Source organism: Salvelinus fontinalis, chromosome 3 (genome assembly GCF_029448725.1).
Source record: "Salvelinus fontinalis isolate EN_2023a chromosome 3, ASM2944872v1, whole genome shotgun sequence".
NCBI classification, from domain to species: domain Eukaryota; kingdom Metazoa; phylum Chordata; class Actinopteri; order Salmoniformes; family Salmonidae; genus Salvelinus; species Salvelinus fontinalis.
This window is the reverse complement of record NC_074667.1, coordinates 75,873,504-75,887,888: the sequence shown is the minus strand read 5'-3', so window position 1 is coordinate 75,887,888 and position 14,385 is coordinate 75,873,504. Positions and strand designations below refer to the sequence as shown.

The 14,385-nt window shown below is 44.9% G+C and overlaps 1 protein-coding gene across 6 annotated transcripts in view; it reads right to left on the bottom strand.

The window, feature by feature from the left end:
* Positions 1-8,942: 8,942 nt before the first annotated feature.
* LOC129851476 (kinesin-like protein KIF21B) overlaps positions 8,943-14,385 on the bottom strand; it is a 125,656-nt gene continuing 120,213 nt past the window's right edge. For all 6 annotated transcript variants that reach the window (XM_055918046.1, XM_055918049.1, XM_055918047.1 and 3 more), the window contains one exon: positions 8,943-11,882. Coding sequence is in view for 2 of the 6 variants with exons in the window: in XM_055918049.1 (XP_055774024.1) it covers positions 11,834-11,882 (49 nt within the window). In the remaining 4 variants the exon portion in view is untranslated. The remainder of the gene's footprint in view (positions 11,883-14,385) is intronic.

Sequence of the window (14,385 nt, the reverse complement as noted above, 5' to 3'; positions counted from 1 at the left end):
CCTATCAGTGTTGGTACAGAGGAGTAGATCCTATCAGTGTTGGTACAGAGGAGTAGATCCTATCAGTGTTGGTACAGAGGAGTAGATCCTATCAGTGTTGGTACAGAGGAGTAGATCCTATCAGTGTTGGTACAGAGGAGTAGATCCTATCAGTGTTGGTACAGAGGAGTAGATCCTATCAGTGATGGTACAGAGGAGTAGATCCTATCAGTGTTGGTACAGAGGAGTAGATCCTATCAGTGATGGTACAGAGGAGTAGATCCTATCAGTGTTGGTACAGAGGAGTAGATCCTATCAGTGATGGTACAGAGGAGTAGTAGAAGTGTTCCCATCCACCCACATCTGTGGTATCTCACCAATGTGCCGCTCTGTTGCCCCAAACGTTGACAGCTGACTGCATACAAATATATTTAATCATTAAATTATAGTTCAATTGAAGATTGATTTCAGTAAAAACTTTCCCCAAAAAGTACTTTTTTAAAGACCCCATAATAATTAGATTTTATCCAGAGACGTTTTTTATTTCATTGAAGGAACGATTTATTGATCCATCATAAATAATACATGTAATTACAGCATTTACATGTTAAGGTATTTTACATGGTATTTGGTCACATGCACATTGTAAGGAAAATAACAATATATCTGTACAAACATTTACAGCAGTCCGTAAGGGAAGAAGCCTGTGCAATAAAAAGGCACCTGGTATGACCTTTGACCTTGTATAGAGTTTGACCCCAGTTCACAGATACTGCCAGAGACATGTTCCTGCCCACTTTACCTGCCTGTAAAGCAGAAAGAGAAACAGAGCAGGCAATTAAACAGGCATCCCTCTGTGTGAACTCTGTGTGCATTTCTGAACAGCCACTCAATACATATTATACCAGCTCGTCAGCGTTTGATTAGGTCTACATACCAGCTCGGCCAGCGTTTGATTAGGCCTACATAATTGCTCGGCCAGCGTTTGATTAGGCCTACATAATTGCTCTGTCAGCGTTTGATTAGGCCTACATACCAGCTCTGTCAGCGTTTGATTAGGCCTACATACCAGCTCGGTCAGCGTTTGATTAGGTCTACATACCAGCTCTGTCAGCGTTAGATTAGGCCTTCATACCAGCTCTGTCAGCGTTTGATTAGGCCTACATACCAGCTCTGTCAGCGTTTGATTAGGCCTACATAACAGTTAGGTCAGCGTTTTGATTAGGCCTACATACCAGCTCGGTCAGCGTTTGATTAGGCCTACATATCAGCTCTGTCATTAGGCCTACATACCAGCTCGGTCAGCGTTTGATTAGGCCTACATACCAGCTCTGTCAGCGTTTGATTAGGCCTACATACCAGCTCGGTCAGCGTTTGATTAGGCCTACATACCAGCTCTGTCAGCGTTTGATTAGGCCTACATACCAGCTCGGTCAGCGTTTGATTAGGCCTACATACCAGCTCTGTCAGCGTTTGATTAGGCCTACATACCAGCTCGGTCAGCGTTTGATTAGGCCTACATAACAGCTAGGTCAGCGTTTTGATTAGGCCTACATACCAGCTCGGTCAGCGTTTGATTAGGCCTACATAACAGCTAGGTCAGCGTTTGATTAGGCCTACATACCAGCTCGGTCAGCGTTTGATTAGGCCTACATACCAGCTCGGTCAGCGTTTGATTAGGCCTACATACCAGCTCGGTCAGCGTTTGATTAGGCCTACATACCAGCTCGGTCAGCGTTTGATTAGGCCTACATACCAGCTCTGTCAGCGTTTGATTAGGCCTACATACCAGCTCTGTCAGCGTTTGATTAGGCCTACATACCAGCTCTGTCAGCGTTTGATTTAGGTCTAAATGCCCTGAGAACACAGCACAGCAGCCTGGGATATATTCAGTGAGGTAAAATGTTCAGAACATCTCAGATAGCTTAAATTGCTAACAAATAGAATACACAAACAAACAGGCATTCACATCTGTTCTAGACCATACATATTTCTATATGAATATTCTGTAACATTTATCCTCCTGAACAGACTTCTGGAGTAAGGCTGAGAATGGTAACAGCTTCTGCACTGCCATAGAAATAGAATACATAGACATATTTCATACAGAATTCAGGGGACACATGTCCTGTCTACTTATTGTATTTCTATGCGTACTGTAAGACAGTGGGCCTGAAAGCAGAGGCACGAAGCTGAGACAAGGAGAGGCGTCTCAGAGAAGTTGAGAGGTTCACTGGTTCTGTGCATCTCGAGGTGAAGTGAGAAGCACAGGAATTCTGATGGTCAAATCTGCACACAGACGGGAAGGAAAGTCATTACTCGATGTATGGGACATTAGATAACCAGGAAGTCCAAACTGTGCCCAAATCTCCCCTCCAATAGAAAGACATTATAATACCGATATACAAGTGATCCAGCCACAGAGAGGTACTGATGGAGACGAGAACAAGCCTCTGAACATACAGCAATAATTGACGAGAGGACTGTCTTTATAGGGCTTCCAACTGGAGAACAAAGAGATTTGAGTGCATCTGTTTGGCTTCCTTAAAGGTGGCCCTGCGTGTACATTTGCAGTAGAACAGAGCTGCATGGTCCTAGTTGTGGAGAGGTGAAGAAGCCTCATATTCTAATCAATGACATAAAAAAGGTTCTGTAGTGTTGTAATTCCGGCATGGAACACTGACGATAATCTAAATTCTGACCCCTAACCTCAAAGGGTTTTAAAGCACCGTAAGTACTGCACAGCTTTCTCTAACAGCTACTGTGAAACACACTGAATGAATGGCGGATACTGTACAGTCAGTAGAGTACAGTAGACCATCACATAGTTAGCTAGCTATAGGTGATTGGAACAGCTGTGGGATGACGTTCAACATCCTTCATGTTCAGCCTGGTCCTCTGAACAGACACGAGAGAGGATGTGGTAAACGGTACAACACAAGGAAAGACAAAGGGAGTCAACAAGGCAATAGTTACACGTCATTAAATAAGTCAGAAAAGGCTACAGAGAGTATATAGATATTCCTCTATGACAAGGGAACATCGACAGTGTCTTAAAACGTTCAAATGGCTTCATAAACATGGCCTTTGGTAAACACTATGGGTTCTACAGAGACTCTAAGACTGGATCGGGGGACTATTGTCTACACTCCCTCTACCTACAATCAGAGCCGAGACCCGCTCAGAATAACACAAAATCCATGATTGCTTTTTCTTATTTCTTCTGTTTCTCTTTATCGAACACTGTTTACAACAAGTTAGCAGCATCAAAATGTCTTGGAAGAGAAATCAAAATCGATTCAGTCTTCAAAGACAGCTCTTCATATCTCTAAGAATACATTTTTGTCTGCATCATTTCCATTGCATTGGAAATGATGCAGACAATTACATTGGAAACAACATTCTATCCGCAATATTAAGCTGATCCACCCCAAAAAAAGAAAAAAAAAGAATACATTTTTGAGATTCCCATTGCAGGAGTTTCCAATTGCATAAGATTCCCATTGCAGTAGATTTCATTTGGGATCCATTATTTTGATATATCGGACCACCAATCCTTTACTCTGATTCTAGCCATTTTGTCATGGTACAGTACACACGTTTGAAGTCTTTACCGTATAACTTGCACTCAATAACAAAGAGAGATATCCACAGGAGAAGACATGTTGTGAGTTTACCCATGACTCCGTGATCACTAGGAATCTGCAGATCTCCTCAGGAAGTCAGTGTGACAATTTCCCCTTTCACATTTATTCTGAATGTTCAATTTGAGAATCAAACAGTTTGTTAATGCCTTTGTTACATCATCAGTGTGAATTGATTAGAATGTCCCCTTCTCAAAGGGTCAGAACGGGAGAGGCAATCAATAGAAACGAAAGGAAGATTCTCTGATCACAGGTGCCTGGAGATAGTGGTATGCCACAGGTGTGTGTGTATGTGTGTGTGTGTGTATGTGTGTGTGTGTGGGGTGTGAGAGGGTTAGAAGATAAATACATTTCATTTAGCAGACAGTGAAACCCAAGCCCTGCCAGGCAAAATGGATTACCTAAAAAAACATGAGGATTTGTGTGAATGTGAGTGTAAAGCTAGGGATCGCCCCCACACTACCCCAACAGGCACACAGCGAACATCACACACACACACACACACAGCAGAAGCACAGGGGAAGAGCTGGCTGGCGCAACAGCCCCATAGGGCTCTGGTCAAAAGTAGTGCACTATGTAGGGAATAGGGTGCCATGTGGAACGTACAGAAGCACTCCTCTCTGTCCTGACATAGTTCTCCAGACTATTTACATAATGCATATCTCGTCTCATTACCACCTGCTAACACAGCAGCCAATTATTCTGGCTAGCTTTACCATTCCTCTCGACACCGTCTCTGTAGTGGAGACTTAGAGCTAGGCGAGCACAGCTCTATATGGGCATCTGCAGTTACACTTACCAGCAGAAAATACCTGGGTTACAATACTATTAGAAATTTAATTTCAAATGTAAAATACTTTATTTAAAATACTTTATACTTTAGAGGAAGTGTGCTTGATTGCCTGGCTTGCCTGGCTTCATGGGCCAATAGAATAGTCCCCAAACTGAAAACCACACCCATCTGGCACTCCAGAAAGGCTAAAGCAAATGCTGAAAGTATTTAAAAGATTTCAAATAGTATTTGAATCCAGGTCTCGAGCAGTAGCTACAACAGCTAAATAAAGCTGGAAGCAGCGTTGCCTGTGTTCAGCTGCGTGTCCACTGTGTCACCATTAGGACAACTTGGACACGTCGCCCTTGGACGAGCTACTTCTGTACTGTTCATCATGCTTGCCAAATCAAAACCAAACTGTTCATCCAATATAATTGTGCTTTCGATATATTTTGGACAGTTTTCAATTATGTTGACTACGTCTTCTTCTCCACAACGGCTGGACTGATCGCCACCAAATTAGGGATATAGCATCTATGCATTGCCATCTTTAAATGCACTATTTTCCAAGACTAGCTGAAACAATATGGCTGCTATGAGCCAATGAGGTTGCATGAATGCTACAGCACCACAATGTGGCCAAACGCAACCATTCTTTACAGGTTATCTAGACTCATATCATTGAGCATGTGTGCCAAATTCCATCACTCTGAGTCAAACAGATCAAGAGATATAAAACTATTTCTGTTATAGCGTTATAGCGAAGGTGCTTGCATATGTGACTCGTTTCAGGAAACTAGGCGTATGTCGCATGTGTGACTACTTCACAGGAGCACCATTTGAACGTAAACTTTTTGGGCAGGAAATGCCTTCTGAACATGTGAACTTTCATGTGCCTTTAATAAAAAACTTTTGTGCCATATGTAAATAAGAATGCAATTGTTAAACTACGAGCCTAGTTGGTTTAGCAATGGAAAAAGTCAGCAACCTTCCCGCTAGCCATGATTGGCTGAGATAATGAGTTGGCTGGACATGCCGAAAGATGAGTTCGGATTGGTCTGCCACGTATCACGCTTCTGTCTATAATATGAGCTGGTCAATATGTGTAGGTAATCCTTTCTAAAGCGGCTTTTTTGAAAGAGATCACATAGTAGAACTACACTGCTCAAAAAAATAAAGGGAACACTTAAACAACACAATGTAACTCCAAGTCAATCACACTTCTGTGAAATCAAACTGTCCACTTAGGAAGCAACACTGATTGACAATACACTTCACATGCTGTTGTGCAAATGGAATAGACAAAAGGTGGAAATTATAGGCAATTAGTAAGACACCCCCAAAAAAGGAATGGTTCTGCAGGTGGTGACCACACACCACTTCTCAGTTCCTATGCTTCCTGGCTGATGTTTTGGTCATTTTTGAATGCTGGCGGTGCTTTCACTCTAGTGGTAGCATGAGACGGAGTCTACAACCCACACAAGTGGCTCAGGTAGTGCAGCTCATCCAGGATGGCACATCAATGCGAGCTGTGGCAAAAAGGTTTGCTGTGTCTGTCAGCGTAGTGTCCAGAGCATGGAGGCGCTACCAGGAGACAGGCCAGTACATCAGGAGACGTGGAGGAGGCCGTAGGAGGGCAACAACCCAGCAGCAGGACCGCTACCTCCGCCTTAGTGCAAGGAGGTGCACTGCCAGAGCCCTGCAAAATGACCTCCAGCAGGCCACAAATGTGCATGTGTCTGCTCAAACGGTCAGAAACAGACTCCATGAGGGTGGTATGAGGGCCCGACGTCCACAGGTGGGGGTTGTGCTTACAGCCCAACACCGTGCAGGACGTTTGGCATTTGCCAGAGAACACCAAGATTGGCAAATTCGCCACTGGCGCCCTGTGCTCTTCACAGATGAAAGCAGGTTCACACTGAGCACATGAGCACATGTGACAGACGTGACAGAGTCTGGAGACGCCGTGGAGAACGTTCTGCTGCCTGCAACATCCTCCAGCATGACCGGTTTGGCGGTGGGTCAGTCATGGTGTGGGGTGGCATTTCTTTGTGGGGCCGCACAGCCCTCCATGTGCTCGCCAGAGGTAGCCTGACTGCCATTAGGTACCGAGATGAGATCCTCAGACCCCTTGTGAGACCATATGCTGACACATGCACATTTGTGGTCTGCTGGAGGTCATTTTGCAGGGCTCTGGCAGTGCACCTCCTTACACAAAGGCGGAGGTAGCGGTCCTGCTGCTGGGTTGTTGCCCTCCTACGGCCTCCTCCACGTCTCCTGATGTACTGGCCTGTCTCCTGGTAGCGCCTCCATGCTCTGGACACTACGCTGACAGACACAACAAACCTTTTTGCCACAGCTCGCATTGATGTGCCATCCTGGATGAACTGCACTACCTGAGCCACTTGTGTGGGTTGTAGACTCCGTCTCATGCTACCACTAGAGTGAAAGCACCACCAGCATTCAAAAGTGAACAAAACATCAGCCAGGAAGCATAGGAACTGAGAAGTGGTGTGTGGTCACCACCTGCAGAACCATTCCTTTTTTGGGGGTGTCTTACTAATTGCCTATAATTTCCACCTTTTGTCTATTCCATTTGCACAACAGCATGTGAAATGTATTGTCAATCAGTGTTGCTTCCTAAGTGGACAGTTTGATTTCACAGAAGTGTGATTGACTTGGAGTTACATTGTGCTGTTTAAGTGTTCCCTCTATTTTTTTGAGCAGTGTACATTAGTGCTGCTCTCCACTTTCTGGAGGACCGAGTTTTGAAATCAGTGGAATTAGAGTATGATAGTTAAGGAGATGGAGAAAATTCTGGCGTTTGATTGCAAATATGCAGACGGAGTCGAAAAGAGGACACACAAAAGGCTGTTGTATAAACACTGGTCTCTGGATTACATCTTCAAACTAAGGGCAACCATGGCATCCGTGACAGAGAGGGAGAAGTGTCCATCCATGTATACGAGTAAGAGTCTAGCTAGCTACATTTTCAGATATTATACGTTTCTAATTTTATCAGAAAGTCTTTTTCATTTCAAGTAAAAGTGTACTGTTAGCTAGCTAACGTCAACCAGCTGGCTAGCTAGCTAATGTTATGTGTATGATCTGTGTAGTAATATTAATAGCCATTTGCATTGCTAGTTATAGTCTAATGTTAGCTAGCTAACATTGAACCTGGTTGGTTAGCTACTCGCAGATTCATGCAGGGTAGTGAGTTGGGATTATGGTTAATTGTTTAGCTATCTGTCTAGCTACAAGACTCCACTATGCAAGTAACTATTTCAATAGAATGTTTATGATGTCACTGCGACAACTGTCAATAGACGTAGCTGGTAAATTCGCTCTGGCTATCTACTCTGATTTCAGAGCACTCTCGTCTGAGTGTGCCAGAGCACAGGATAACTGACGAATTTACGAACACTCAACACCCATTGAATATGACCAGTGTCAGTAAACATTGGCAAAGAGCGTAATTAAATTGTTGCCGGCAGCACAGTTACAGTCACCAACGATCTGGGTAACATGAAAACAGCCTAACCAGCTCTACTAGGGTGAGTAAAATGGTCAGAGTGAGGTGTTCTCTCATTTGTGTCTGGAAGTAGCTAGCCAACGTTAGCCAGTTAGCTTGGGTGCTTGACTACTGTTGCTAGGTCAGAAGCTAGGATCAACCCAACTCCTCTGCCAGAGCGTCCAGTGTGCTCTGAACGCTCCGAGAGCGATACACTCTGAATTTTCGAATGGCCAGAGCACACTCTGAGCACACTCTGAGCACACTCTGAGCACACTCTGGCACTCCAGATAAAATTTAAGAACACACCCGCAGTATAAACCAGCCTTTAGTCTTGAAATCTTATGTTGTTTAGTACATAGTGTAACGATGTGCGCTGAGAGTCGGGAAGCAAGTTCAGGGAGTGAGTGTTTTAATAAATAAACGCAACTAAATACAAAACAAGAAACACAAACAACGCACAGACATGACACTGGAACAGAAACAACGACGCCTGGGGAAGGAACCAAAGTGAGTGACATACACATAGGGAAGGTAAACAGGGAAGTGATGGAGTCCAGGAGAGTCTGATGACGCGCAGGTGCGCGTAACAATGGTGACAGCTGTGCGCCATAACGAGAAGTCTGCTGACCTAGAGGCCAGAGAGGGAGCATACGCGACACATAGCCTCAAACGTGAATCCTTAATGAGATGGCTGGGGCTAAAGCTTAAAAGGGTGTGAATGATGCTGAATGGGTGTAGACAAAGAGGAGCTCTCCAGTAGGTCTACCAAAACATTCACGGGCCATTTTCTCAATAGTGAGGTTACCAGTTGATCAAATTTCAAAGCAGAATTCCTTTCTCATTGGTCCTCAACTGTAGTGTATGATATACTATTTTCTAGCTCGGAGTCTCTACTTTTATCCAATGTAAAAAACACAATTTCTAAATTTTGCTACGTACGATCGAATCGAGCTGGGTGGTCATATACGTTGAGTCTTGACAGTGTTTGCAACATATGTACAAAGTTGAATAAAATAGGAATATCCGTGACTGATTTATAGTCATTTATGTGTGAGACCACACTCACATTCATGTTTATTTGTTGCTTGACATACTAGCCTGGGAAAGTAGTGCATTGAGAGACCTTGGACCCATAGATGAAAGATATCAAGTTTTGTACAGATCGGTAAATGTTCACAAAAACATTCAACATGATGGAAAATCCATCATGGTCCTTGAAGCAATAATGTTCCTTGTGAGGAGAGGTACCTCAAAGAGGAAGCACACCGCATATCAGAGTCACTGGGGAAGAGGAGAGGGACCTACATACCAAATGTCTGAAGCTCAAACGAGGAGTCAGGGGCGTGAGCTTTCAAACGTTTTTTTTCTTCAAATCGCTTGTTATACCTTCGCTGCTGAACGCCTAATAAGCTGAAAGAGAAAGCACACCGCATATCAGACTCACTGGGGAAGAGGAGAGGGGAGAGGTTGAGATGGTGATTTGCATGGTGCTTATTGAAGTGTAGAGAGAGAGGGTTTGCGTCCTGAATTACACCTTATTTCCAAAATAGTGTGCTACTTTCAACCAGAGCCCTGTTGGCCCTAGAGCCCCGTTGGCCTTGGTCAAAAGTAGTGCCCTATATAGGGTCTAGGGTGGCACCTGGGAGGGAGACAGTATCAGGCTCCATAAAGACAAGAGAGATAATGATCTGGAACTTTGGCCCTTGTGGAGAGAGAGAGAGAGAGAGTGTGTGTGTGTGTGTGTGTGTGTGTGTGTGTGTGTGTGTGTGTGTGTGTGTGTGTGTGTGTGTGTGTGTGTGTGTGTGTGTGTGTGTGTGTGTGTGTGTGTGTGTGTGTGTGTGTGTGTGTGTGTGTGTGTGTGTGTGTGTGTGTAATCCTGGTTGTGACAAACCTACTGTATATTGTGTACAGTACACCTCAGTCCTCTCTGAGGTAAACCTACTGTGTAGTGTACACTGAGATCCCTCAGTCCTCTCTGAGGTAAACCTACTGTGTAGTGTACACTGAGATCCCTCAGTCCTCTCTGAGGTGTACCTACTGTGTAGTGTACACTGAGATCCCTCAGTCCTCTCTGAGGTGTACCTACTGTGTAGTGTACACTGAGATCCCTCAGTCCTCTCTGAGGTGTACCTACTGTGTAGTGTACACTGAGATCCCTCAGTCCTCTCTGAGGTGTACCTACTGTGTAGTGTACACTGAGATCCCTCAGTCCTCTCTGAGGTAAACCTACTGTGTAGTGTACACTGAGATCCCTCAGTCCTCTCTGAGGTAAACCTACTGTGTAGTGTACACTGAGATCCCTCAGTCCTCTCTGAGGTAAACCTACTGTGTAGTGTACACTGAGATCCCTCAGTCCTCTCTGAGGTGTACCTACTGTGTAGTGTTCACTGAGATCCCTCAGTCCTCTCTGAGGTAAACCTACTGTGTAGTGTACACTGAGATCCCTCAGTCCTCTCTGAGGTAAACCTACTGTGTAGTGTACACTGAGATCCCTCAGTCCTCTCTGAGGTAAACCTACTGTGTAGTGTACACTGAGATCCCTCGGTCCTCTCTGAGGTAAACCTACTGTGTAGTGTACACTGAGATCCCTCGGTCCTCTCTGAGGTAAACCTACTGTGTAGTGTACACTGAGATCCCTCGGTCCTCTCTGAGGTAAACCTACTGTGTAGTGTACACTGAGATCCCTCGGTCCTCTCTGAGGTAAACCTACTGTGTAGTGTACACTGAGATCCCTCAGTCCTCTCTGAGGTAAACCTACTGTGTAGTGTACACTGAGATCCCTCAGTCCTCTCTGAGGTGTACCTACTGTGTAGTGTACACTGAGATCCCTCAGTCCTCTCTGAGGTAAACCTACTGTGTAGTGTACACTGAGATCCCTCAGTCCTCTCTGAGGTAAACCTACTGTGTAGTGTACACTGAGATCCCTCAGTCCTCTCTGAGGTAAACCTACTGTGTAGTGTACACTGAGATCCCTCAGTCCTCTCTGAGGTAAACCTACTGTGTAGTGTACACTGAGATCCCTCGGTCCTCTCTGAGGTAAACCTACTGTGTAGTGTACACTGAGATCCCTCAGTCCTCTCTGAGGTAAACCTACTGTGTAGTGTACACTGAGATGCCTCAGTCCTCTCTGAGGTAAACCTACTGTGTAGTGTACACTGAGATCCCTCGGTCCTCTCTGAGGTAAACCTACTGTGTAGTGTACACTGAGATCCCTCGGTCCTCTCTGAGGTAAACCTACTGTGTAGTGTACACTGAGATGCCTCAGTCCTCTCTGAGGTAAACCTACTGTGTAGTGTACGCCGCAGGCGGCCGGTGGAACCTTAATTGGGAAAAACGTCTCATAGTAATGGCTGGAACGGAATCAATGGAACGGTTTCAAACACATGAAATGCACTCAGATCAGAGAATGAAACAGTCACAGCCCTCCTCTCAGGAAGTGTTCCAGTCAGCTCAGGAATGGTGTTCTCCCTGGGTCAGTTCACTCCCTGGAGTCTTGGTTGTTATTGAAGGAGAATTAATATAGAAGCAGTTCATTCAGTCTGTAGCTCTGTGTCTATGGACGTCCCTCAGACAGACAGGCATTATCTGGCACAGGAAAGGTTTTATCTTGTCCAAATCACATCACATCTCAATGGCACTTAGAGAGGGATTGGTACTTGAAACAAGAAAAGGCAAAAACTATCAAACTTCACTGTTTTACATTTCAGTTCAAGACACTCCTAATATGTTTTTTTCTTCAGAGGAGAGTAAACTTTGCGACCACACATGCCACCCAAACTTTAGTCCCGGTAATGATTGGTAACCATGACGTCCCACCGTGTCACACCTGATTGGTTGAGGTGTGAGGGTCAGAGTTCAGGGGTGAAGGCCCTCAGTAAAAGATGGCCGCTGATGATGATGTCACACTAACGCTCCGCTCGACCGTCACCTCTTCTTCCCCTCCTTCGCTGACCAGATCTTCACCGTCATATCACTAGAGAGAGAAAGAGAGAGAGATAGCATAGTGGGATGGAATAGAGAGAGAGTTAGAGAGACAGAGAGCATGGTGGGATAGAGAGAGAGAGTTAGAGAGATGCCAGAGAATAAGAGCATAGAAACATTCAGTGACATACAGAAGAGAGCGAGGGAGAGACAAAGGGAGAAGAGCAAGAGAGAGAGAGAGAGAGAGAGAGAGAGAGAGGGAGGAGAGCAAGAGAGAGAGAGAGAGAGAGAGAGGGAGGAGAGCAAGAGAGAGAGAGAGAGAGAGAGGGAGGAGAGCAAGAGAGAGAGAGAGAAAGAGAGGGAAGAGAGAAAGAGAGAGAGAGAGAGAGAGAGAGAGAGAGAGAGAGGGAGGAGAGCAAGAGAGAGGGAGATACAGAGGGAAGAGAGAAAGAGAGAGAGGGAGAAACAGAGGGAGGAGAGCAAGAGGAGACCAAGAGATATAGGGAAAGACATAAGGAGACCAAAAGAGAGAGGGAGAGACAGAGGGAAGGAAAGCAAGCGAGGGAGGAGTGCCAGAGGGAGGGAGAGACCGAGGGAGAAGAGCAAGAGAGAGTGGGAGAGAGAGGGAGAGCCAGAGGGAGGGAGAGACCGAGGGGGAGAGCAAGAGAGAGTGGGAGAGAGAGGGAGGAGAGCAAGAGAGAGGGAGAGACAGAGGGGTGCAAGAGCGAGAGGTGGAGAGAGAGGAGAGACAGAGAAGAAAAGAGTGATTCAACTGCCAGCATCTTCAAACAGTTCCATTGTGACTCCCACACAGCACCAGAGGGACAAGACATCAAAACCTACAGTTCACAGAAGGAGACACACACAGATGATACTGCCTAGTCCTCCACCTTCTAGGGAGCACAAAGGAATCAGGTCCAAAATAGACAGCAAACATCCTTCTCCTCTGTGCCACACAACCTCCCCTCAGATAGAGCATCACATCACTCTTTCTGTCCCCTCTCTCAAACTGTGGTGGAAAAAGTACCCAAGTGTCATACCCCAACTGAGCCCCGTGTGGCTCAGTTGGTAGAGCATGGCGCTTGCAACGCCAGGGTTGTGGGTTCGATTCCCACGGGGGGCCAGTACAAAAAAATAAAAAAATAAAAAATAAAGTATGAATGTATGTACTTGTAAGTCGCTCTGGATAAGAGCGTCTGCTAAATGACTTCAATGTAATGTAAATGTCATACTTGAGTAAAAGTAAAGATACCTTCATAGAAAACGACTCAAGTAAAAGTGAACGTCACTAAGTAACGTACTACTTGAGTAAAAGTCTAAAAGTATTTGGTTTAAATATACTTACAGTTGAAGTCGGAAGTTTACATACACTTAGGTTGGAGTCATTAAAACTCGTTTTTCAACCACTCCACAAATTTTTTGTTAATTAACAAACTATAGTTTTGGCAAGTCGGTTAGGACATCTACTTTGTGCATGACACAAGTCATTTTTCCAACAATTGTTTACAGACAGATTATTTCACTTATAATTCACTGTATCACAATTCCAGTGGGTCAGAAGTTTACATACACTAAGTTGACTGCCTTTAAACAGCATGGAAAATTCCAGAAAATTATGTCATAGCTTTAGAAGCTTCTGATAGGCTAATTGACATCATTTGAGTCAATTGGAGGTGTACCTGTGGATGTATTTCAAGGCCTACCTTCAAACTCAGTGCCTCTTTGCTTGACATCATGGGAAAATCAAAAGAAATCAGACAAGACCTCAGAAAAATAATTGTAGACCTCCACAAGTCTGGTTCATCCTTGGGAGCAATTTCCAAACGCCTGAAGGTACCACGTTCATCTGTACAAACAATAGTATGCAAGAATAAACATGGGACCACGCAACCGTCATAGCGCTCAGCAAGGAGACGCGTTCTGTCTCCTAGAGATGAACGTACTTTGGTGCGAAAAGCACAAATCAATCCCAGAACAACAGCAAAGGACCTTGTGAAGATGCTGGAGGAAACCGGTACAAAAGTATCTATATCCACAGTAAAACGAGTCCTTTATCGACATAACCTGAAAGGCAGCTCAGCAAGGAAGAAGCCACTGCTCCAAAACCGCCATAAAAAAAGCCAGACTCGGTTTGCATCTGCACATGGGGACAAAGATCGTACTTTTTGGAGAAATGTCCTCTGGTCTGATGAATCAAAAATAGAACTGTTTGGCCATAATGACCATCATTATGTTTGGAGGAAAAAGGGGGAGGCTTGCAAGCCAAAGAACACCATCCCAACCGTGAAGCACGGGGGTGGCAGCTTCATGTTGTGGGGGTGTTTTGCTGCAGGAGGGACGGGTGCACTTCACAAAATAGATGGCATCATGAGGAGGAAAATTATGTGGATATATTGAAGCAACATCTCAAGACATCAGTCAGGAAGTTAAAGCTTGGTCGCAAATGGGTCTTCCAAATGAACAATGACCCCAAGCATACTTCCAAAGTTGTGGCAAAAGGCTTAAGGACAACAAACTCAAGGTATTGGATTGGCTATCACAAAGCCCTGACCTCA